Genomic DNA, 24942 nt, shown 5'->3' on the forward strand with positions numbered 1-24942 from the left:
GAGCCACGTTGGGCAAGCCGGGTTGAATTAATGGGCTTGCATGGGTCTTGGCACAGGAATACAACCCCCCCCCCCCCACTTACCAGCAAAAACCCAAGTCAGTGCCTATCCCACTTACCCTCCTCTCAGACTGGTAAGGAGGGCTGCACAGATGACATGTTCCCATAACATGTTCCCCCATCCCTACATCTAGATAAGTGATCCATCAAACTGTGGGGTTTTTTAAGACAAGGTGCATGTAATGGTGCAGAGAAGGCAACAGAAACAATTATAAGCTTTAGGCCTCTCATCAAACTGTCTCAGATCCTGACCCCGAGAAAGGGGATAGTATCCCCAAAGCCTGTATCCTTGCCACTGGCAAAAAAAAATGGCAGAAAGCCCATGCTGTGCTGTGTGCAGACCCACTCCATTAAAAATACAATACATACTAATTGCAGTTGAGAGCTTCCAGTGGGAGGCAAGTTGCACAGCTCAGTGAATTGAGTAATAGGATATGAGCATTTCACCTTTAGCTCATTGGTTAGAATCTGTCTTGGGGTGAGAGTGGCAAAGCTGTGACAAGCAAATGACACTGTCACTCTGAGCGAGAGCTGAGTTTGGTCTCAGTCCAATTCCCAATGGACAAGTGTCAATGGCACGAAAATCCATCTTCATGTTAACACCCTATTGTCAGCCTTGTCAGATGGCAAATACTGAATGGGCACAGAGACCAGACTCCTCTCTCCTCCTCAGTGATGAGTCCTTCCACATGGCAGTGTAAGGAAGCTCTCCCAATGCTACCTCAGTTCCACAGCAAAAATCATAGAATGACAGAATCAGAAATTAAGGGCTGGAAGAGACCTTGAAAGATCATCAAGTCCAAACTCCCTGCTGAGCAGTAATGATCCCAGCAAAGTGTCTGTCCAGTCTCCTCTTGAAGACTTCCAAGGTTGGAGACTGCACTTCCTCCTTGGGAAGATTCTGGTTACCCTTACCATAAGGGGAATCAGTCCAATCTGGTCACCTCTCCAATCCTCATAGGTCCCTCCCTGAACCTCCTTCCTCCCTGCCCCCTCCAAAAAATGTCAACTTAATCTAAGGAAACATTTGCAAATTGCTCCTTCCTAAAGTGCTGAACTGCAGAGTCAGCAGCAGCAACAGCAGCAAGATCAATGTACTTACACAACAACATGCTGTGACTGTAATTTGAATCGTGTTTCTTCCTGGCTGACAGACGTGCTTTAGGTGCAGAGGTTTATGAGATGTCTTGTTGTCTCCACGTTCAATGGTAAGTGGGGTTGCATTAACGCTGACCTGGACTGAAGCTGGCCAGTTTGTGTTCATTTGTCTGTCTTCATGGTGGTAGCACTTGAACTGTAGCTCCAAGTCAGACCTGTAGTACAGTTCATAAACCCAACTAACTCTTTGTTCTCATATAGCAAAGGAAGTCTCTTTTATGATTACAGGAAATATTATTTTTCCTTTCTTAACTCTGCTTTGTTCAATTCAGATTTTTTTTTGCTGGAATCACTTGACAATTAATAAGCAAATAACATGCAACACCCCCAGAAAAGCCAGCAACAGAAACAAGATACGATGCTTTAATGCTCAGGATCTACCTGAACCTTCAGATGATGATGCAACTTCACATTTAAACCAGACATTCAATGTGAAGATCTAAAAGCACTCTGCCAGGGTAGACTGTAAGTCAGTGGAATGACTCAGCACAAAGGAAAAGGTGAAAGTCAGAAAGGTCTTTTTTGTGTTTATAAAAAGAAAGTGAAGCAAGTTAACTCAAAAGAAAAATCTCACTCAGGCTTGTTTCAGCAGTGGGCTCCCTGTTTACTCAAAAGTATACCCATACCCTACTTTCCAAACAGCCACTCATATAGGCTCTTAAGGAAGATGAGGAAGCCAAGCTGAAACTAATCCTTAATGAACTGGTAAATAGTAGTGTACCTTCAACTTGTCACATAGGTATGAGTCTCATTTTATGATGTGATATGCTTAAGGGCCAGGAAGTTAAAGGTGGATTGAGAGGTTAAACTGAAAATGTAAGGGTTTAGGTCTTTGGAGCCTAGTTACGATCAACAAGACAGCAGAAAAGTTTTGTTGCCAAACTGGTTATACTGATGTCATAACTGAAATGCCAAGTGCATGTTTTCTTTGCTGGAGGTCCCCTGGAAGAGCTTTAGAGGACATGAATAACAATATCATAAGAGACCATGGGTAAGCTGCAGCTTTCTCTTCTCCAGCTGGATTGTCAGAGAATCTAAAAATGGAGGCAACCTAATGAAGCTGTTTATTAATACTAGATACATTTTTGAAGCAATGGATATAAATGTTTAGACTGATTTTATTGAAGGTGGAGGTAATTTGTACTCTGTACTTTTCCTTCACAGAAGACCTGTTGTTGCATACTATTGGTGTCTTTATGCTCAGAAATCTTGGAGAAGGCAACTCTTAGCTCATAATGGAAATCTTTATAGGGAAAGGAAGTGGCAACTCAGATCACAATCTCATAGTAAATTCTTGTTCAGTTTCTATAGAGACTTTGTTAGAACCACCAAAACAGGGTGGGACAGAGGGATTTCTTTAATTTTTTTTTTAGAGTATATTTAAAAAAAAAAAAAAGGACTTTGCTGACTTTAGCAGCCTGTGGAAGATCATACAATGATTACTGGAAATTGGGAAACCCTCATGCTGTTCTATACATATAAATCTAAACCACCACATGTTAAAAAGAACTGCTTTCCAGGCAAAATCCTCATGGTAGATCTCATCTCTAACCTTTTGTTTCCTACTAGCATGAAGGGTTCCCAAAAGGGGGAGAAATACTTGTGCTGAGATCACCTGGATGAATATGACAGAAAAGTTGTACTCAATATTTTAACTAACTTAAAACATTAAAAAGGGCTCTATTCCATCATTCCCTATAAAATCCTAAACTCACTCATTCACTTATTGGAATCCATCCATTCCAAGGTAAACTTGGTATTCCTTTATTGCAATTTGAACTTCCAAAGTTCCTTAATGCTATCTAACACTATCATCAGCAGTTGGGAAAATTCTTATTTAAGTGAATGGTAATAGAGAATAAATACTGGAGCATCAATTATTTTAGACACAGCTGACAGGTACAAAGGCTATCCATGCATTTTTTGTGTGTGGATGCATGCGTGTGTGTGCATGTGTGTGCATGCATGCACAATTATGTGAATGAGCAGAGAAAAATTAGGGAGACAGGGAGGACTGACACAAGAAAGCAAGTTCCTGTTTTTCTGAATGTTAAGATTGCCCCAGCACATTACTTATTTTTCAAGGCAGTAACAGAGTACAAATTACCTATGAGTCTTCATTAAAATGAATTTAAATGCAAACCCATGTTTTTGGTGAGGCAAAGTATGGTTTTTAAAGAAGGGAAAGATCAGATATTAAGACACAGCCTCATGCCTCAGTGCAGCTCTATAAATCTACAGAATGAGCCTGCACAATCCCCCGTAGTGATTACTTATTAATAAGAACCAGTAAATAGCTGCCAAACTCCCTCTGCTGTGAGACTCTAGGATAATGAAATGCAAGTAAGCAATTACTGACCTCCAAGTTAGGTGTTAATTATTGGATGTGGCCTACTTGAAATCTCTCATACATGTAAATCCCAGAACGCTGTGCATTAGGAATGTATCATAGTGGAAATTGAAGGTGGGTCCTGCCTAGATTCCAGTTAGAGGATCCCAGCATAGAAAAGTTCAGGTCAGAAAGTTATTAATCCAACTGCTGACTTCAAAAGCCTATGATCACCAACCTAGGCTTGAAGCATGGTTTCCAGGAAAAACTGGAAGTAATGTGGGCATACTGCAAAGCATATTTAAAAGAAGCTGTTTCATTTTCTCAATTCTATCATGTGTAAGAATAAAATCTCTATATAATAAAATAATGAGATGCTAACTATTTTCTAATATTCTGCTAAGAGGCTAGTTTAAATCCATCCTGAAGCATTTGGAAACTTAGCCAATCAAAGCTTTTGTTTTGATTTGGCTTACACAGGTACATTTTGCTCCTTGTCCACATGACAAAGACAACATAGACTCTAATATTATTTTATACACATTTGAATTACAGTGATACAAAATATTATCCAGAGAGAAAGTTTCCTCAGTCTGACAAAAAGTAATTACTGGAAGTGAAGGAAAAGTAGAATATGGGAACAGCAGCACTCCAGCTGTGTGGTTCACTCTAGTTCTATGTAAGGGAACTTACAGGTTGTATACAGACAGTTATCCTGAGTATATAAGATAAATTATCTTTCATTTCCTAGTCAACTGAATGCCCCTTGATATCAGGACTTCTACTGGCCTTTCTTAGATTCCTTTGCAACACTGAGTCCTAGGTGAAACTAGAAGCAGTCATGAAATGGCTGAGAAAGGTGTATTTCTTGATCAGGTACCAACACAATAAGAAAAGATTGTGCATGATGGATGAAAGGAATATACTTCATTTTGAATGCCTTTCATAAGTGATCTTAGCATGCTGGTCTCAGCCATGCATGTCTTTAACCTGATAGAGTAAAAGCTAGTCAACAAATACATTTAAATAATTCTTTTTCAGAATTGCTCTTTGTCCCATCACATTTGGTGGATAGACTAGAGATCCTGTATCTCTGACACTCTTCTGCTAAGGCTTCAGCAAAACCTTGGCTCAGCAAGGCTTCTGCTTCTAGCAGGCAATCTCCCCCATTCATAATTTCATAGTTGGAAGAGATGTGAGCAGATCATCAAATCCGACCCCCTACCATGCCAGAAAAGGGTAATGGATCAAATGACCCTGGCCAGGTGTTCATCTAGCCTTCTTTTAAAGACCCCCAGGGTAGGAGCCAGCACCACTTCTCTTGGAAGTTGGTTCCAGATCCTAGCCGCCCTGACAGTGAAGTAGCGCCTCCTGATGTCTAGTCTGAATCTACCCTCTGCCAGCTTGTGACTGTTATTTCTAGTCACTTCTGGAAGTGCTCGGGGGAACAGGGACTCCCCCAGTGCTTGCTGGTCCCCCCGACTAGTTTGTAAACAGCCACTAGATCCGCCCCCAGCCTTCTCTTGTAGAGGCTGAACAGGTTCAGGTCCCGTAGCCTCTCCTCGTACGGCCTGCCCTACGGCCCCCTGATCATGTGAGCGGCCCTCCTCTGGACCCTCTCCATGTTGTCCACATCCCTCCCGAAGTGTGGTGCCCAGAACTGGATGCAGTACTCCAACTGCAGCCTGACCAATGTCGCATAGAGGGGGAGGATCACCTCCTTGGACCTGCTTGAGAAGCATCTGTGGATGCATGACAAAGTATGGTTGGCCTTCCTGACTGCATTCCCACATTGTCGGCCTGTGTTCACTGTGGTGTCAATGATGACTCCTAGGTCCTTTTCTGCCTCGGCACTGACGAGAAGGGAGTTCCCCAGCCTGTAGGTATGCTGCTGGTTCTTCCTCCCCAGATGCATTACCCTGCACTTGTCAGTGATGAACCCCATCCTGTTCCCATCGGCCCACCCCTGTAACCTGTCTAGATCCAGTTGCATCCTATTCCTTCCTTCTAGCGTGCCCACTTCTCCCCACATCTTGGTGTCATCTGTCAATTTGAACAGGGTGCTTTTTACCCCCTCATCCAAGTCGCTGTTGAAGATGTTGAACAGAGCAGGCCCGAAGACCGAGCTCTGTGGAACCCCACTGCCCACATCCCTCCAGGTCAAATAAGACCCGTCCACCACCACTCTCTGTGTGCGGACCTCCAGCCAGTTAGTGACCCATCTGACTGTGTAGGCATCAACACCACAATCTCCTAGTTTTTTTTATGAGAATGGGGTAAGAGACCATGTCGAAGGCCTTCCTAAAGTCCAGAAAGACTAGATCCACTGCGACACCTGCATCTAAGGATTTGGTGACCTAGTCATAAAAGGTCACCAGGTTGGTCTGGCAAGACCTGCCTCTAATGAACCCAAATTCACTCAATTCACTCCTCCCATTCCCCTTAGCTTAACAAAGTCTCAGCTTCTAACAAAGTTCCCCCCTTTCCCCTTGCTTCCTGGAAGGTAATCTGGCTAGGTTTGGTTGCCAAAAACATTATGAGCAGGGAGTTTCAACACCCTTGTAGATTGCACCTGGAAGATTATAAATTTAGTAACACATCACCCAGGAACAGAGAAAGGTTCAACTCTAAGGGGACAACTAAATGGTACAAATAGCAAAGTAGTGAAATACAGTACACCTACATGGGGGAGGGAGGGCACTGAGCTCAAAGCACTGTTCTTTTTTTCCATGTCTGTAAGCAGCCTAGGTTCTAACTGGTTTCCATAATTATTCAATGTATAATAAAAGTATAAAAGAAGTAACTGTTCTGTCACACTTCAAACATGTGAATTCCTGGGTGCGTCCCATCTACCAGCAGGTCTAATCAGCTGGCTAATAGCAATTAAAGACTCTCTAATTATACTTATTTTGGCTATGTCTACATGAGATGTTTACTATGCAGTCATTACTGTGCAGTCATTTAGCACTAAAGGACTGCGTAGTAACCAGAGTTATGGTGCAGTAGTGTCCCTGAACAGTTTTTTTGTGATGCTGACTGCGCAGTAGACAGAGACTACTGTGCAGTAGTGTCACATCGTGCTTGCTGCCACATGATGCTACTGTGGAGTAGTCATGGACTACTGGGCAGTCAGCGTCATGTGTAAACACGGCCACTGGGTGTGTCTGCACAAAATACTTTACTGTGCTGTAGACTAATCTACTGTGCAGTAAAGTGTCACCAAGTAACTGTGCTAATAAATTATTGTGCAGTAAATTAGTCTACTCTGCAGTTAGCTAGTACCTGTAAATACAGGGGCTAAACTAACTGTGCAGTAGATACTGCACAGTAGGGCTTGTGTAGAAACTGACTAAGAGCAAATTTTCTCCCAGTCAGCCACACTAACAGAGGGCCCAGTTCTGGTGCTGCTCAGCTCCCAGGAGCTAATCAGCACAGGGACTGTGCCACTCTGTCTCACCCCAGCAATGTGGGGTTCCCAGCTCCCCACAGGAGTGGGGAGCTACCAGTGGGGCAGCTAGCAGCAAGCCTCTGGCTGGGTGGGGAATCCCAGCTCAGCCAGGAGCTGCCCAGCCTCCTGCCCTAGTCTGCCAATAGGGCAGCTAACAGTGAGCCCCCAGCTGGGTGGGGAATCCATACAGCTCAGAGCTAGCTGGGACCTGCCACAGATTGGAAAATGTCCTGGACAACTCCAGGCTGTGCAAAGCACTCTCTGTGCAGCTTAGAGCTGGCAGGCATCTGCCCCAGACCTGGATAGGTTCTGGCTAGCCCCAGGCCACACAGGGAAGCCCCACCGGGCACAGGGCCTGTCCCCATGTTCATGGGGCAGGAGAGCTCTGCAGCAGCAGCTGTCTCTCAGCCCTGGGCACATCAGGACCCCTCCTGATGTGTACAGGGCCTGGAGACAGCTGCTGCTGCCAGAGCTCTCTTGGCCCCAGGCACATGGGGACTGATCCCATGCTCCGTGCCAGAACCCAGGCTAGCATCCAGGGAAGCCTGGAGTTTCCCCTGGCTGCTAAAGGTGGGCAGAGCAGGGTGGAAGCAGCCCTGTATCAGGCTGCTCACATTGGGAGCAAATATGCTCCCAAGAGGAAGCATTTGTAGACATGCTCCCGAATAGGCTTACTGTGCAGTACTGTGCAAAAATTTAACAGTATTTTGAAAAAATACTGGACAGCAAGCCTACTTTGAATTAATAGCACATGTAGACATGCCCATTGTGTTGTTACTTTGCATTTAACTGTAATATGTGCAGCAAGCCAGGGCCAATCAAAGGGCGCAGAACTGGGATATAGCCAACTCAGTCACTTAGAACAATATTCACTTTGAAGGAATGAATACAATATGACACCAGCAAAAGGAATGGAATCCTAATGAAAAAATATATTACCACACTTCAGTTTTTCGAAGTTGGTGACTGTTCCTGTGTATGAAAATTTAAAGGGAAATTCTTCAACCACATTTTCTGCAGTGAAATTTGTGACTGACTCAAACAATGCTCACCTTGCCTGTTACTCCGCCTTCACATAAGATCACTACACAATATGGATCAAACCTACCTCCACATCAATGTCTGATGAACAGTTGGCCGTAGATGAAAGACGTGGTTACTGACTGCCAGGTTGTGTTCCAGCCGGAAGGGTTCTAATACCACTCCATCTCTTACAGGGAATGTCAGACGCAGTTCATCATTGTGGTTGGCTGGGATCGAAGAGGGAGAGAAAGTGTGAACTTTCCCTTTAGCATCTGCAGTGCAATAATAATGTGTATATTTATACAGAATAATGACAAATAACACAATGATCTGTTACTGGGTTAACCTAGTTGATTCACACACAGAAAAGAAAAAGACACTAACTGTAACTGAGTTTAGCTTAGGTCATTAGGCTCCAATTGACAGGCCATGGTTTAAGACTTGGGCAGCAGCAGCACTCTACACCAAAACCTGATGTGGAGTGACCTGATGTCCTGGTGAGGCATGAATTCAATATCCAAGTCTATTCAAATCCTAGCCTTTGCTGAGCCTGCCTAGAAAGTTGCCAGTTACTGCCAATTGTGTGTGTGTGCCGGGGGGAGGTGGGGTGGAATGGAGGGTTGCAATGAAGTTATGTCTCTACTACGGACCAGAATTGAGATTACTAAACTCAATTCAAGTGCACCACCAGAGGGTAATGACTTTTGGTTCAAATGAGGATGCAGAGGCAAAAGGCAGTTCCACTAACCATTCAGTCTCCCCTCACAAAGAGTTTTATTGCCTATTATATGTAATTTACAAGGGCCAGATATTTTCAGTGGTTATGTTCTTGTACACAAAAGGTTTTGTTTGGAATTATTGCGGGGCAGGAAGGTTCTCTGCCCATTATAATCACTGAATTTATGACTGTGTTTCTTCTTTCTCAGTAAAAACAGAAGCTACTATTCAACTCTTACCTAAAATTCCCTCTTCCCTTTGAGACTGCTGAGGTTTAAGCAGCATCGATAACCTTCATCTTTCAGCTCTCCATCAATACACAAATACTTGTTGCAAAGAACTAATACAACAGAAATCGTTCTATAGAAAGCATGCTGCTTCTCCTAATCCCTGTGTAAATGATACCTTGCAGTGTTCATTAGTCATCTTAAGGTCCTAAATGTTTTGTGTCAGTAGACAACTGTGATAGCCCTTCACTGCTCCTAGCCAAATGTAGCTGTGAGGCTGAGTGGCTTTGAAAAAAATATACATCAATATTTGGCACACTAATGCACATTCTCAAGATGTCTGCATGGGACACAGCCAGGAACCATTATAAACATTCACATTAGAATATATTCTGTTGTAGAATTCAGTTGCTTCGCCAGTGACCAAAATATACGACCACTAATATCAATGCAAAATTTATGCAATAAACAAACTCAGCAATATGAGACAGCTCAAAATTAAAAGTTTTATCCCAAGCAAGCAAATAAAGGAATATTTCAGTGACAAAACGCTTACAAGTTGAACTTGAAAACAGATTCCCATCTGGCATTTTCATTTTTTGTTTTAGAAAAAAAAGATTTTTTTCCTGTGTTCCCACCCGCAACTCTGAGTAGCTTGCACAGCGTGGCTGGTCAATGCCACACATCAGTTGGCAATCAGCATTCTTCCTCAGACTGCAGCAATCAAGATGCTATTTATAAAAGCATTATTTCTGGGCTTTGTGGTAAGTGTGGCAGAGGATGAAGGGACACTTAAAGACTGAGAGGCTGCTCTGCTCGCTACTCACTTGGAGGTGGTGGTAAAGCATTGATATTTGGCTTAATGTCAGGTGGGAATGGCGGTTTGACATCCTGATTAGGCGACAGGTATGGAGGAATATTGCTCCCTGGAGTCATAGGTGGTGTGGGGTTTCCCGGAACAGGTGAATGAGGGTAATTTGCCACAGGTACAGGCCTTGATGGCTAGAAAAATAAATAAGATCAAATTGTTACTGCAGTTTGAAAACAAAAGATAGAGTGGAATGTACAGCTCTTAAATGCCAGTGATTAAAAACTGTGCAGACGTACCCACACCTCTGGGGAAACCTGGAACAGTGGAACATCTCCATTCCCTGAGGCCATGACGCTTTGGGGAAAGAGACCGTACTGAGGAGCTAAACAAGTCATCTGCAGAAATCAGTTCAAGCAGACACCAATGAGGTCATCAATGTGCCCTCTGCCTTTTCCACAGAGGTGTCTCTCCCCTAGGCTGATTGGCTGTTCGCTCCAATCTCTCCTGCCCACTTCCTCCTCATTTCCATCTCCTTCAGCCCCCTCCCTTCCTTTGCTTTTCTTTCTACCTGGCCCTTCCTAGCATAACCCCACCCTGCAAAATAAAAGAATTTACACAAAAGATAAAACCAAAATTGTCATGGAACTTGCATGACATTTGTAGTCACGTTCTACCTCCTCCACTGTCATTTAATCTGTCTCATCTATTTTGAATACAAGCTCTTTGGTCTGGGAACATCTTTTATTACATGTTCCTCCCTAGCATTATTTGGCCCCATTCTTGATTGTCCCTCTTAGCACCACCAAAAGAAACATAATAAATAATTAAAAGCTAGCTGGTTTTCCTTCTCATAACAAAGGCTGAACAAACCAACAATAATGCCACTGTTCAGCCACTTGACAACAGCCTACCATTTCCTTTTTTTAATTCTGTGCTGATTACAGCTCTACCATCATTAAAATTACAAATAGGCCTGAACCAATATCTCTACAAATGACCCCAATAATGGGACATTCAAAATCTGATTCTTGACCATGAGTCAGGCCTAGGCGTATTTAAAATGTACAGAGAAGAACTAATTTTACTAACCTTAATTGCTTAGTTTTCTTCCCTTTCTTTTTCCTCCCTTTAAAACATACAGCACCATAGACATGAAGTGTTGAAACTGAAGCTAGCTACTTCTGGTTTTTGTATTGCCTTTTTTTTTGTCCACCTCTGGTCACTCCTGCTTTAGCCCTACTTCTACAATGCCTCTTCTTTCATCTTAAATATTACATCACCTTACCTCTGTCTGAGAGCATATTATCTTTAGGCCATCCAGTAATCATAGTGTGGGAAGCCCTACTGAGACTAGAGATCATCAGGTTTCTACATTCATCAGGGCTGTAATCACCACAGTTTTCAAAATTCCAAGGACTCACTCACCTGTACTGCAACTTTGACCTATGCGCCTTAGCTAGGAAAAACAAACCTTTTTCATGATGTCTTCATGTCTACTTGTTCTCTCGCCCTATCAGCCTGTATTTTAATTTTATAGTTGAACTGCAGAAATTTGCTAGTCTTAATTGAAGCTGACCTTCCTTTGAATGTAGTAAGTAAAGGGGACTGCTCCTAGAAAAGCTGGTTTGCTCCTTAAACTCCACTGGCTATAAAAAAAAATACATCAAAACAAAATGTAAAACCTCAACAGAAAGAACTATATTTGAAAAGCTCACTCTTCCACCTTTAACACACCTGGGACAGACCTTCTGCTGGCATAAATCATTGCAGCTTCTTAACTTAAATGGAGCTGCACTAATTTTCATTATCTGAGGATCTGTTCTCTTGAAGAACTAGAACAGAAGCTGTCACAACGCAATAAATGCTTTGCCTAGAGCAATGAGTGATTGACTGCAGACATGACAGACACTCTGTGGTAAATGAGCCCCTAATCCTTTCCAAAGATGTTTTCAACCACTTGCACCTTCAGCACTACCAGAATCCTTTAGCTCAGACTGATACCCAAATGACACAGAAAGGCTTGACCACCTGAATTTGAAGAGAAAGATCTGACTTATCAATTTTCCTGAAAAGTTCTTAGAAGAAACACTACAAGGAATACATCCTCACTGAGCTTTGCCACAGCTAGTAATGTCAAGCCACAAAGGATCAACAATAGAGACTCAGACTGGATAAATTACCAAAACTAACTCAGAACGACCATGACAATAAACCATTTTCAACATTCTGGCAACTCTGCTGGGCTTTGTTCAAGGAAAGCAGCATAAGAAGTAAAAAGACAAAATGAAACATAATGTGGGGAGGGGAAAAGTTAATAAAAAATTAACTTCCAAACTGACTATTCAAGGCAACATCTGGGGAAAGCTTCACCTGTGGTCTTAGTTGATATCACTGGCAAGTCCTGCATCACTTCTTGGGTTCTTACCAAACAGGTCACTGCTACTATACATTTCCTTAGATAGATTCTTGTCAGCTGTTGTATGTTTTTTTGGCAAAGAAAAGCAAAATGCATATAAACAGCCAAAAAGCTTTATATGGGAACTGTATTATACACTTCTTTATACAGATTTCATATCCAAAGAAATAGAATGGAAGCTGTGATCACCTTTTCAGTAATTACATAAATATTTAAAATTCAAGCAACATTTTCTTGGCAAAGCCTGGACTGAGAGGCACTACCGTTCCATTTTAGTTTTGTGTAAACTACTAATTAAATTATAATATGGCATGATCACCACAGGCTTGATCTGCAACATCAAACTCAATGATGAACTTCTGCTGGTTTTAACTATGTAGAATCAAGCTATATCTGTGCATCCTGTGATGTTACCAGAGTCTTATTTTATGCATAAAGTCAGGGAACAGAACTTTACCAGAACACAGTGGACTGGTAGGACTGGTAGACAGGTGGACTCTCACCTTATAATACTGTCCCATGTTGACTGTTGGAGGAGGGTACTGCCCCGTGCTTTGCTGGTTTGGCATTCTCTGTCCAGGGTAGTTGGGAGATGTAAGAGGCCTTGGAGGGTTGGGAGTTGGATACTGACCAGGCTGGTTAGGAAACTGGCTATTTGGTCCATACTGCTGGTTTCCATAATTTGGCTATTTTACAATAGAGATGAAAGGCAACAAAAATATGTTTAATGCAAGAGATAATTCTGAATTCATGATCACATTTTCAAAACACGAATTAAAATGAAAATAAACTCAAGTTAATGTTCCCCATATCAGGAATTCTTTATGTAACATTTGCAATTAGGTATCAGTGTGTACAATGTGCAAATCCTAGTAATATTAAATGGGATATGGGTCCCTAATCATTGTTACTATTTAGCCCTTTTGAGGCAAGGTAAAAAATGTTATAGTCTGATGGCAAATTTGTTAGGAACAGTGTTTAATTAAAACAATAAACAGTTAATTTTGAAATAAGATAATTTGTAAAAAACATAAAACTCTAATCAGAATAGCAACCACTAAACTTTCACAGTGCTAGTACTGCACTATGTGAGATTATTGCACTGTAAAATGCTGATTACTTGAGAACATTATTGTATTCACTTGCGATGACAAACCTGCAAGTGAAGCAGTGAAAAGGGATATACAATCTTCCCCAAAATGTGAATTCTGATGTTAAAAAAATGTCATCTGAACAAGCCACTCTTTGCTTAATTCAACTGTAGAGAGAGTGACAGTATTTAAAGAGTGAAAAAGCCTTCTTAGATAAACAACTCCTGCAGCAGCAAGTGTATTTTTTATGCCTATTTAAAAAAAATATATCATTCATTTACAGGCCAGGAAATGGATTATTTAGATTAACTGCAAGCAACTCAACAATAAATATTTGTTAACATTTGGATATTCCATGCCAATCTTCAGCAAAAGTGTTTTTGTAAATTTGCCACCATTACATTTTGTGGAGATACAACTAGGGAAATATGTCAATTAGTGCATTATCAGTATCATATATACAATATGATGCTACAGGGAGATTACTTCTAAGGTTTCTGGTGAGGGAGCAGACTGGTATATATACTTAGGTGCCTAAAGATTCAGATAGGTGACTAACGCGATTTTCCGACTCATTTAGAAGCACAAATCACATTGATTTCAATAGAAATTAGGCAAATTAGTGTTTCTAAAAATCCCAGTTGTCACCTTTAAATGTTTAAATGCTTTTAAAAATCTAGCCACAAGTGATTTGTCTGAAATCACACAGCAAGTCAAAACTATGTTCTGTAAAATGTTCTGATCTTATGCTCATGTCCTTGTTAGTAAAACATAGACAGATAGAGATAAAGGAAAATAAGTCAGTCCAAAATTATTTATATATATATCATATACGTGCCACAGGGTTCAGAAAGCAATTTTTTTAATGCTTTATTCACGCTGGGAGTTTATGCAGTGTCCTGACCTTTATTTCTTCAAAAATGAAAAAATACAGTTCATAAACACGAGAGGTTATGATCATAACAACATTCGGTTAAGCATTTAATGTAAAACCCATCCCTGTGCAGAAAGTCTATGAATGCAAGCTCAAGCATGAGAGAATCAACATGACATTTTGAGGGCTCAAGCACTTGCTGGGTTTGTGAAGATTTGACAGCTGCTATTTTGGCTGCCCTGCCAGATGCTGAAATAGGGACTTCCACAGCTAAAAAAGCAAGATCTGCTACAAACTGAAGAATCAGGGCTCCTAGCCAGTGCTGAAATGGACTTACATCTCTGTTTCATGTACAAGGAGGGCCTCATGATGCCCATTAGTTGGGGTGTTACAAGGACTTCTGCACAGAAATGAATGTCACCAAAGTATATACTGAAGCATGACAAATGGAGTAATTAAATGTCTCACCTCTCCTGGGTATGGTCTCTTCATGCCCTGTATAGGCAGAGACTGGGGTCGTGGTCCTGGGTAAGCTTGCTGTGGCATTCTCTGCCCATGGGTACTAAAGGGACTCATCCCAGGAGGCCTGGGCTGGTTCATACCCATCGGAGGCCCGCTCATACTGGAAGGTGTCATTCCTGCTCCCATGCTTGCTGGGTTCATGTTGCCTGGCATAGAAGCAGGGCCCCGAGGGCCAGGTTGGTTCATAAACTGGTTGTTGTAAGCCTGAGTGGGACCCATCTGGAAAGAGGAACAAACCTTCAACGGAAGAAAAAAAAAAGAATAAAATGCGACATGCATTTACAATGGGAGGGGGGAGCTGAGTACGCTTTGTTTGCAGGGTGGATTATGTCGCATTTTTCTTATAAATCTTGCAGCCTTCTATGCTTTATCTTTTTATTTTCTTGCATGATAATCATTCAGCTTGAAATTGTAAGAGCAACCAGGCTGATAGATATCAGTTACATAAGAAACAAGCTGTTTTAAAACCAGTCACTCAAATCCTTTTAGGTGACTGGCAACATAATGGGTCAGATTCTCAGCTAGTGTAAAGAAGGTGCATCTCTACTGACTTCATTGGAGCTAGGTATATATACACATCAGCTGAAGAGCCAGCCCCACATGCTTTATTGCACACTCCCTACCCCCACTCCTTCCCATTGCACTGTCCTGGCCTCCACACTCAGCTCCCTGGATGAAGAGGGCTCCCACAGACCTGCAGTCTGCACCATACCATGCAAAACCATTGGAAAGAGGAGCCCAGAGCCCCCCAGATACTGCTGCAGCCAGAGCAATGAGGGGAATGCTGCCCCTGTGGAAACCTGGAGGCTGCAAATTAACCCCTCACAGACCCCATGTAGCCCATGGGCAGCCAGCTGGATAGCCCTACTTTAAGGAATGAAAGCAATGGAGAAAAGCAGCTGCCACAGATCAAGACTTGCTCATTTTTAGTCAAATTTGTTGCAAGGAGCAACTGTAGGTTGAACTCAGAGTCACCAAACTGCATGGCTCAAACTGCTACTTTCATAAAGTCTGAAAGAGGGTGAATTTAAGTTCTTTTTCTTTTTAATGGAGAAAATGTAATTGTTCTAACTATGTTAGGAAACAACTAAACTAAATCAAAGGATGACGTGATCAGAAACAGGACAGAACCTAAAATAAAGCTCTGGAACTCTTGTCAGGGTGATCAAATTGGGAGGGTTGGGGAGATGGGGAAGGTAATAATAATGCATCATTCATAGGTGACACTGTCACTTTGAAAACACATGCATTCATCTAAGAAACAACCCGTGAAGTACATGTGTGCACACAGCAGGTAACAAGGATTCACATAGATGAGGTGCTAGGTACTCTATGCAATCAGCATGTACACACACATGCCCTGCAATGGGGATACCTGCCCCCCTCCCCTATGCATACCTCAAAACACACACTCCAAATACACAGGGGCTAAAGAGGGACACTCACTTATCTGCAAAGGGAGAAGGCAGATGGGTAGGAGAGATCTGTTCTCTTACCGGTCCATACTGGTTCATGTCCTTGTTCTGGGTTTCCTGAAGGGCTGCTACAGTGGCTGTAGCTGTAGCTGTTGCTGTAGCAGCAGCAGCTGCAACTGCTGCAGCAGCAGCAGCTGCAGCTGGCTGAGTGAAATCTGCTGGCGGCCTCGTGTGTGGAGGGATTCCCATTCCTGCAGGGGTATTTGGGCCACCAGGGTAACTAATAGGTAAGGAAAGAAAAAAGAATTAAAATGCGCCTGGTGTTTTGGTTTTAGATCTGGGCCTCAGTCTGACGTCACTTGGATCTGTTCCAAAACCATGTATAGGTTTCTAGCGAGAACAAGCTTTGTGGCAGGAGAGGAGGGAAATCAGGGATGTAAATGTGATCATACAAGTTGCTCTGGTGTAGCTGTCACACAGATGCCACAACGTGCAGGGAATGTCAGCATCTCCAGTACAACTGCGCAGCTGTTTTCAGAAGTTTCTGACTGCCTTATAACACTTTGCTTCATGGAGCCGCTGGACTGACAGGCAGAAAACTAAGGTATGCTCTGCTTCTCCACGATCCAGGGGCAGACTGAGCAGCAGCATCAGTAGCAAGATTCCTCCACAATAGTCTATCCACGCCCCTCAATTGTTTGCCAGTTTTTCCAGGTGTAGTAAAACAGCTCTATCTCCAGTGAGTTCTCAGTAAACAGGCCAATGGGGCCAAGTATGATTGGCAGTGATTGAAAGCTGTCATTTGGTAGCTCTTCAGTGTTCTGTGGGGAGTATTTTAGCAGCCTCTGTCTGGTTCAAGCACTGATCATAAAAAATACTACAATGTATTTAAATAAAACTGGGTTCACTTACAGATCTGTGAAATGTTTCAAAAAGGCAGGTCAGTATTATTATATCCATTTTGCAGATGGGGAAATGTAAGTAGTGAAAATTTAAATAACTTGTCCAAGGTCACACAAGTTGGTGGCAGATATAAAAACAAAAGCAAGGTCTCTTGAATTCTAGGCCTGTATTACTTTACTGCACTGTGCCATTTATTTCAGCCATCTCAGCAAATGGATGCTAACAGGCCTGGAGAGGGAAATACACTATTGCCACAGAAGTGGTCTCAGCATTGGCCAGCTTTAGAAAGCTGGTGGCAAGTGAGCATATTTACTGCCACTGTTTACAAAATACATACATGGGAAGTAGAACTGTAGATAACCAAAACTGTTAACTTGGTGCATTTCACAAGCATTACATTTGCCTCCTCAATACAAAAAACATAAAAAAAATAAAAATGTAAGACTTCATAAATGCTTGTAGTGGTAAAAGCTTCTTGTTAGGAAACTCCCAGGTGTGAGAAACCTATTGGGTTCATAAGGCCATAGCTGCACTAATATTTGAGCTTATTTCCCTGTGCAGACTGCTGGAAGTTATATCATCAATATCCCTCACATACTCACCCTACTAAATGTTAATCATTCCTAAACCCATGGTCTGTGTCACAGTTGTGGTTAATTAAAACTTTATTTTGGGGGTTTATTAGAGCTAATTGATTGACCTAAGCCTTTTCTAGTTCCTGTGATGAATCTCCCTGCACTCTATGTAGGTGATTTCTCAAGGAGCAGAGGCAGCATGCAGTTTAGCATGGTACAACACATCCATTAAATCTTTACACCAACCCTTAAACTCTTCAGTCATTTATTCCCCACTACCATCCCACATAGCTTCATCTTACCTCCCACCAAAGCCTCCACTTCCAGGATAATTGGGTCGCCCATACATGCCCTGCTGTATATAAGGCTGAGTGGAGCCTGCCTTGGCTGAAAACTGCTGTTGCTGCCCAGCAAACTGGGGGGAATTAATGCCAGGGTTGCTGGTAGTCATCCCAGAAGCCATGGGGTTTCCTGCTGGGTTCATAGGATTGTTAGCATTTGCCATTGGGTTTCCCAGCACCTATGGAGGAGAAATATTAAAAATGAAGAGAAATTTTTTAAAGTACTGGAAGCTATGACTTAACATCATGTTAGTTTGCTACAAACAATAGAACTACAATATCGTTTGTCTACAGATCCTGTACTCTGATAAATCAGGCTCATTGTGGTTTTAGATAGGTTTCAGTTTCTTGTGAGCTATCCAACATCCTTTGCAAACTAAGAGTTACTCTGACCTCCACTACACAGTGATTTTGTAATTAATTTGCATTCTTTGTTTTTAGTACTATCTCCATTTGAGAAGTTACCACAAAGAATTGAGGACATCATTGTTTAGGAGGCCAAGAATTCACCTGTACAATCATTAAAAAATGATTTTTTTAAAAACAAATATTTGTGTAAACATTTTATTTTTCAATAATTTGTCTCCAAAATAACAATTTTAGTTTAAAAAAAACCATATGTTGAACTTTGATGCAGGATCTCAAAATGACTTACAAATATGAATTAAGCCTCCCAACAGTAGTGGGAAGAATTTCCATTTCACAGATAGCAAAATTAAGGCCTAAAGTAGTTCACTAACTTCATCACACAAGCTCTCCATGCCTACTACTTCCTGTACTGGACACAGTGTGTCTGCAATTATGCTTTTATACAGCACAAGTAGTGAACCAAAAGGGTAGGGAAGGGGTGGCAACCAGGGTACCAGCTCCAGGCACTGACTTTGGGGGGAGGGAATAGAGGGGGGCACAAAAATAGCAGTAGCTGTGCTGTTGGCCTAGCCACGGGCACACTGCCGGCAGTGTAGCCACTGATGCTGCCCCACATGTGGCTGTGTCCCAGGGTGCTGTAGCACCTAGCTATTCCTTTGCACAGCACTAACTACTAGATTGCTTCTCAGCAGAGTCCACAGTGCTGTGTAGACATGCCCATAGAGCTGTCCTAGATGTAAATCTCTTTGATGTTAATAGACTTTTTGTATTGACTTCAATAAGAGCTGGATGCAGATGTGGCTCTTCCGGTCTAGAGCAGCCTGAGAATTTGCCACTGGAATGATTGTCTGCTTTTCAATGGAAAATGACCTTTTTCAAAATCAAAATCTGGAATTTCCCATTGGAAATTGAAAGGAAGGCTGCCTGGCTGTTTGGCTCATCCATTCTGGGAGAAATTATGCCATCAGGGGTCTATTGGATGGTTGCGACTAACTCATCTGTCTTTGAAGGCTATGAATCTAGGAGTCTCCTTGTTTATTTCTTTCTTTCATGGGTCCTTATACACGAAGCTCGATATTACCCTCAACATGCTCATACATCACATTAATAGAATGACTAATGAAACCCTCACCCAGTCACCTTGCAGGACTTTTCCCTGATGCACTATTTTTTGTCCCTTTTTCTGAAGAATCAGGCATTGTCTGTTGCTGGAAATAAGATCCTGGATGGAGTTAAACAGTGCTCAATGCAAAAATGATCTTCAGATTTGGTGTCAGGAACTCCTGGCTCAGATTCGGAGCAACTGTAGGATTTATTTGCTTCTCTTTGCAGCATGGATAATCAGGACAGTCTGGACACATCTGACGTAATCAGCTCCCTGCCACTATGGCAGCCATAGGCATCTATGGCATTTCAGTCTCTCTTGTAATCTGCCTGTGATACACACTGGTACAGTTTTCTGAGGATTTAAATGCTTTAGTCTAAACCAAGTTACTGTGTAGGGACAACTGGGTGATATTTACTGGCCTGTGATAAACAGGAAGTCAGGACAGATGGTCTAATGGTTTCTTCTGGCTATTGGTGCCACAGAACTGTAACATTCCACTTTTACCTATTGGCAAGAATCTTCTAGTCAGGCAGTCAGAGGTCCGCAGCTGCACTGGGGGGAGCAGAGAGGCAGACTGCCAAGGCTCTCCATGTCCCTTGCACTCCAGCATCTAAACTGGTATGGGAATGTGAAGAGGAACAGAGCCTGGGCACTCAGCCTCTGGCAGCCTGCTGGAAGATCCTTGTCAATTTGACTTGCTGCCTGCAGGAAGAAAGTGAAATTGATGGGGAGCCTTCCAGGCAGGCAGAAAGCTAGCTGAAAAATTCCATCTGCTTCCCCAGAAACACAGCTTTTGAGGAACGCTATCCCCTTCTCAGATTTTGCATTTCAATTTCCATTCCAATTTGGGATTAAAAAAAACCCAGGACACATTTTTTAAGGGAACATGGGAAAGAACTTTCATTTTCTGGCTCTCTCTACTCTGGCTCTAACTGTTTAGATCTTACATATCTGTTCCCATCTCAGTATTTCAGAACATTTAAGTCCTTATAATTTTAAGGACTTAAAAAGTGTTTTATCATTTTCGGGCCAAACCAAAAAACTCAGAAGCAAAAATTTTGATTTGATCAAAAATTAAATATTATTTTAAACTGAAATTCTAGTTCTAACTTAGCATTTTGTTTGACTCAAAACAAAATGTTGTTTCCATTTGAGTCCTTTTTAAAAAAATGAAAATCAATGGAAATGATTGCCAAGCATAGGTACCAGGCAGAAGAGGAGAAAGTAGTGGTGTCCCTTTCTGCCCAATAGGTGGTTAGGGCACTTCACTTAAGAAGTGAGACACTGATTCAAGTCCCTTCTCTGTCTAAGAGTATTTGAACCCACATCTCCCAGGAGATGGCTCTAACCACCATGCTATAAGGTATTCTGGGAAAAATAGCTCTCGTTCTCTCATGTTTAAATTGTTCCATTCTGTAGGGCTCATTAAGTGTTCAGTAGATGAGAGAGAATGCCTCTGTAGCCTAGTGGTTATGGTGCTCACTTGGAATGGAAAAGACCTTTGCTACCGTCTCTGCTGCAGTGCACATTTATGCATTTTTTCACAGTAATGAACAGCACCCATGGGACAAGCTTGAAGAAAACCCACTGCAAAATTCTTGGTTTCACTTTGTGACTTAAGCACTTTGCTCAAAGACAGGTTTAAATCCCTACTCTAAATTAGGCAGAAAGTGAATTTGGTATCCCACTGCCCACATGAGGAGCCTTACCATTTGGCTACTGGGCAAAAGTAGGACCACGACTCCCAACTTTATGTTATTACCCTAGTTTCAACAGCTGTTTTCCACTGAAATGCGTTGGTAACTCCAGTCTAAATTCACAGACAGTTTGAGATGATCAGAAATAGCGTTTTTCCCTGTGTACACTGTGCCCTGAAAAAATGTGCTTTTCTCTACCCTAATACTGTCATCCATACAGTTATGTGTGTTAGAATTCAACTGAGTGAAACTCTAAAATGCTGCCCTTTCCATTTCCTCCAAGGAAAAAAACAAGTGGAAAAAGATAAATTTTATGATAAATGAAGCTCTTCCACACGCACCCATGCTTTCCTCTATTATTATTTCTAAAGATTTTTTATTATAGTGATAAATTTTGATTTAATCCAAAATGAAATTTATCAAAATGGATAACTGAAGGCTGGGAGCATAAAGCAATGCTTACCTGGCTTTGGGAGGTATTAGTCACACCCCATACTGTAGTGACCACTGATAAAGAACCTGGTGGCTGATTGGTGTTTTGCTGCCAGGGAACAGAGTCATAAGGGAAAGACCCATCACTGTAAAAAACAAATACACGAGAGTCATGCTTTATAACTTTTTAATGAATGCTGGGAGATGGGGTGGGCTAGAAAGAACTGATCTTTTAATCCCTAAAGTAGATGGAATAACCTGAGCTCTTCTCAGACTCACTCCCCTTGTAAAGAGTCTAATAGACTTACGAAGTGGGCTTTGGTTTCTAACAGAGTGATTGCTACTGTATGAAAGGAGCTGGGAAATAAGTTTGTTCGTGATAGACAAAACCCACCTCATGCTGGAGGGAATATATTCAAACACAGAAATTTCACCTCTAAAACTCTGCCACCTGAAGAGGTAATAACAAACTTGTAGACATAGTTTTCAACAAGGACACTAAGCAAGCTGCCTGGATGTGTTTGTTTTGTGACACAAAAAGTCATCCATCTCAAGCTCTTCAACAATCATTGCTTCAGCTGTCTCATCCCAATTCAATTAGCTTGTGAGACTAGACTGCAGCTACAATGTCTGCACTGGGTCCCAGAATGGCCAGAAGAGCCTTTAAAAGAATAGTAGTTGCACAATCATTTTCAAAAAGTAAATTAAAATTCAGCTGGCGTCCTACTGCATGATGGCTGGATGCTGCTGGATGCCAAAACCAGTATTAGCTAAGTGGTGTTCTAGAAAATCAACTGCTGAAATACAAATGTGTCTGCTCAGATAACTATGTGATGGAGAGAATTGGCTTTTTCCATAAGCTATGGTCACAGACACAAGCAAAGAGTTTCTGTGCTCTGCTTCTGGAGAAGACTTACAGCTCTTTGCAAAAAAAAGCCCTGCTGAATACAGTACAAATAGAGAATATTTATATATTTCAAACTAAAGGATTATGCAATATAATTTATCAAATATGTCAAAACCTTTAATGGCGAGTAAAGATAAATGCAATGTATGTGCAAAAGATTCTATCTGCAATTAATTGGTTCACATATTATTTTTCTCAAGTTAATTTTATACATGTATGATGCTTTCCTCAATTGTGTATCAAATATTTAATGAATATATATGCGTCGAGCTTTGATTTTAAACAGATGCTGACCAAACGGATTTTAGACAGGTCCTTTTAAAACAGATCCTTTAGGCTACAGCTGTCCAACCAGTAGTCCCTGGGCTCTATCCACCCCCCAGGGGGTTAACCTGCAACTCCCAGGCTCCAAGCCAGGGCACCAGTCCCCCCACTGCTGCTGCAGTCCCCAGGGTCCTCTTCTTTTCTCTGATTATGCTTCCTGCCCCTGGGAACAACATGGTGTGGCCTGTGGGACTAAGAAAGCCCAGAGATCTGGGCAGTGCAGTAGGGAAAGAAGCCACCAATGTAGTGCAGCAGTGGTGTACCAGCATTGCACAGTGGTGGGTTAGGGATGTCCAGTGGGAATGCTGGGGATGCTTGGGATCCCACCCACTCAGAGGCTTTACAGTCCTGCTTTAGGCAAAGAATCTAGTCTTTGACTGCACTATAAACTGTAACTGTGATTCTGCAAAAACGTTTTTGTCTAAGGAAATAGTCTGGCCCATAGTATTTGAGTGCTGGACGGTCTTTACCTTTGAAGGCAGGATACTTAGCAAGTTCAGTAGGCTGCACTCTGGCCAGGTAGGTACAAAGCTCTGTGCGAGCGCAACTCCTGAAACTGTAGCCAAGCAAAACCCATTATTAAATGGTGTTTGACTCAGAAGCAGGAAGTCCTCCCATGTTCCAGCCAAACAGCCTAGTGGTTAGGGCATTTACTCAGGAAGTAGGAGGCCTATGTTCTAAGTCCACCCCACCGATCACCTAGGGCAGTGGTCTCCAAACTTTTCTGATTGTGCACCTCTATCAGTAAAAAATTTTTGAGGATGCACCCCCAATATATGTCGCAACATGCTGAAAGCGAACGAACGTGTAAGGGCACCACTGTCAACCCCTCCACGTTGTGGAACTCCCATTCTTCCCCCAGGATACCTTGCATAGCGTACGTGACACGTGACAGTCTGACATATGGACTGAGTGAGGGCGCCAGTGTCAATCCATATATTAAATATTAGTAAAGCTTAATTTCTTTCTTATTTTTTTAGATAAAAAATAAATATAAATAGTAGTTCTAATATTTTCTTCCCGCACCCCAATGGATCATCTTGCTTTGGAGACCACTGACCCAGGGAATCAATTCCAGGAATAGGGCTGGAAAGGAGACCAGATAATACCAAGTCTGTGTCCTGGTGGTTAAGAGCATCGTGCTGAGAAGCAGATGGAGGATCAATCCCCCTCTGATGGATAAAATGTTAGTCATGATGTTTTTGCCTGGCTCCAATTTCAGGACTTACACTTGTCCTGGGAAAACTCAGGAGCTGTGTGGAGCTTGGACATCCGTGCTGTATGTGGAACAGAATCACAAACTGCCAAAAATAGCAACTACATTTTGGGTAAGTGCCATTTGGGCTCTTAAGAATGAAATAGGATCCAGCTGCAAGTGACTAACCCAAAGTCACAAATGGAGTCTATGGTGGATCAGGGAACTGGACCCAGATGTCACAAATTCATGCTTTTACTCTTACCACTGGACCATCCTTCCTTTGTCTCAGGGTGAGGAAAGAGGGGAGGGAAGAGGGGACAGGACACACAGTCCACAACTGCTTAGAAGCTGGACAACCTATGGATGTCTCTTTTGCTCTGATAGCCCTACTAGCTGTGTTCCACATGGAGTCCTGGTGGCACACTAAGTTTTCAGATCTGTAGATGCCAGGTGAAATGGCCAAGTTCCTACCAGAATCTTTCTAGGACACATCCTCCCACTTTACACCCCACCACATTACGTGCTCATTCTTCCCTGTGTATACTTGTATCCTTCTCTCTATGGAACAGCTTTCCCTTTTTGGTTTTTCTTCTTACTTCATTCTCCTTTCAAGGACTCCCACTTCCTTGTTTTCTTTCCCTTCTGCTTTTGAATCTCTCTCTACTGTTCTTAATGCTGGTGGAGACCAGAACTCTCCTTCTGATGTTGTGAGTACCAAGTACTGCCAGAGTCACAGAGCAAGGGGATGGTGAATTAGCAGAAGTAACTAACCTCTAATAACTAGAGAAGAAAACTGGAACAATATAGTAATTTCCTAGGGTCAGAAAATAGAATCTCAGGGACAAGGAAAATACCTTGAAATTGTTAGCAAGTATATACTCATGAATTAGCAGGAAAACTGTAGGAAAAGGATCAGAACACACATCAATTGAAAGCGCTTTTACTGCATATATACCCTCACATCTCATCTATGTAGTTCAATGTTTTAATGTTTTGAA

At 42.1% G+C, this 24942-nt stretch overlaps 1 protein-coding gene across 15 annotated transcripts in view; it reads right to left on the bottom strand.

The window, feature by feature from the left end:
• Positions 1 to 24942, bottom strand: part of ZMIZ1 (zinc finger MIZ-type containing 1) — a 607902-nt gene that overhangs the window by 25970 nt on the left and 556990 nt on the right. For 12 of the 15 annotated variants that reach the window (XM_019502344.1, XM_019502343.1, XM_019502349.1 and 9 more), the window contains 8 exons: positions 21547 to 21661; positions 17871 to 18088; positions 16172 to 16370; positions 14622 to 14912; positions 12692 to 12874; positions 9789 to 9963; positions 8103 to 8289; positions 1162 to 1372 (listed from right to left, as the gene is read on the bottom strand). In XM_019502344.1, the coding sequence (XP_019357889.1) occupies positions 1162 to 1372; positions 8103 to 8289; positions 9789 to 9963; positions 12692 to 12874; positions 14622 to 14912; positions 16172 to 16370; positions 17871 to 18088; positions 21547 to 21661 (1579 nt within the window). The remainder of the gene's footprint in view (positions 1 to 1161; positions 1373 to 8102; positions 8290 to 9788; positions 9964 to 12691; positions 12875 to 14621; positions 14913 to 16171; positions 16371 to 17870; positions 18089 to 21546; positions 21662 to 24942) is intronic. The other 3 variants (XM_019502355.1, XM_019502347.1, XM_019502348.1) reach the window with 3 other exon arrangements.

The sequence above is a fragment of the Gavialis gangeticus genome, unplaced genomic scaffold, assembly GCF_001723915.1.
Source record: "Gavialis gangeticus isolate Ggan-Ray unplaced genomic scaffold, GavGan_comp1, whole genome shotgun sequence".
Taxonomy (NCBI): Eukaryota; Metazoa; Chordata; order Crocodylia; family Gavialidae; genus Gavialis; species Gavialis gangeticus.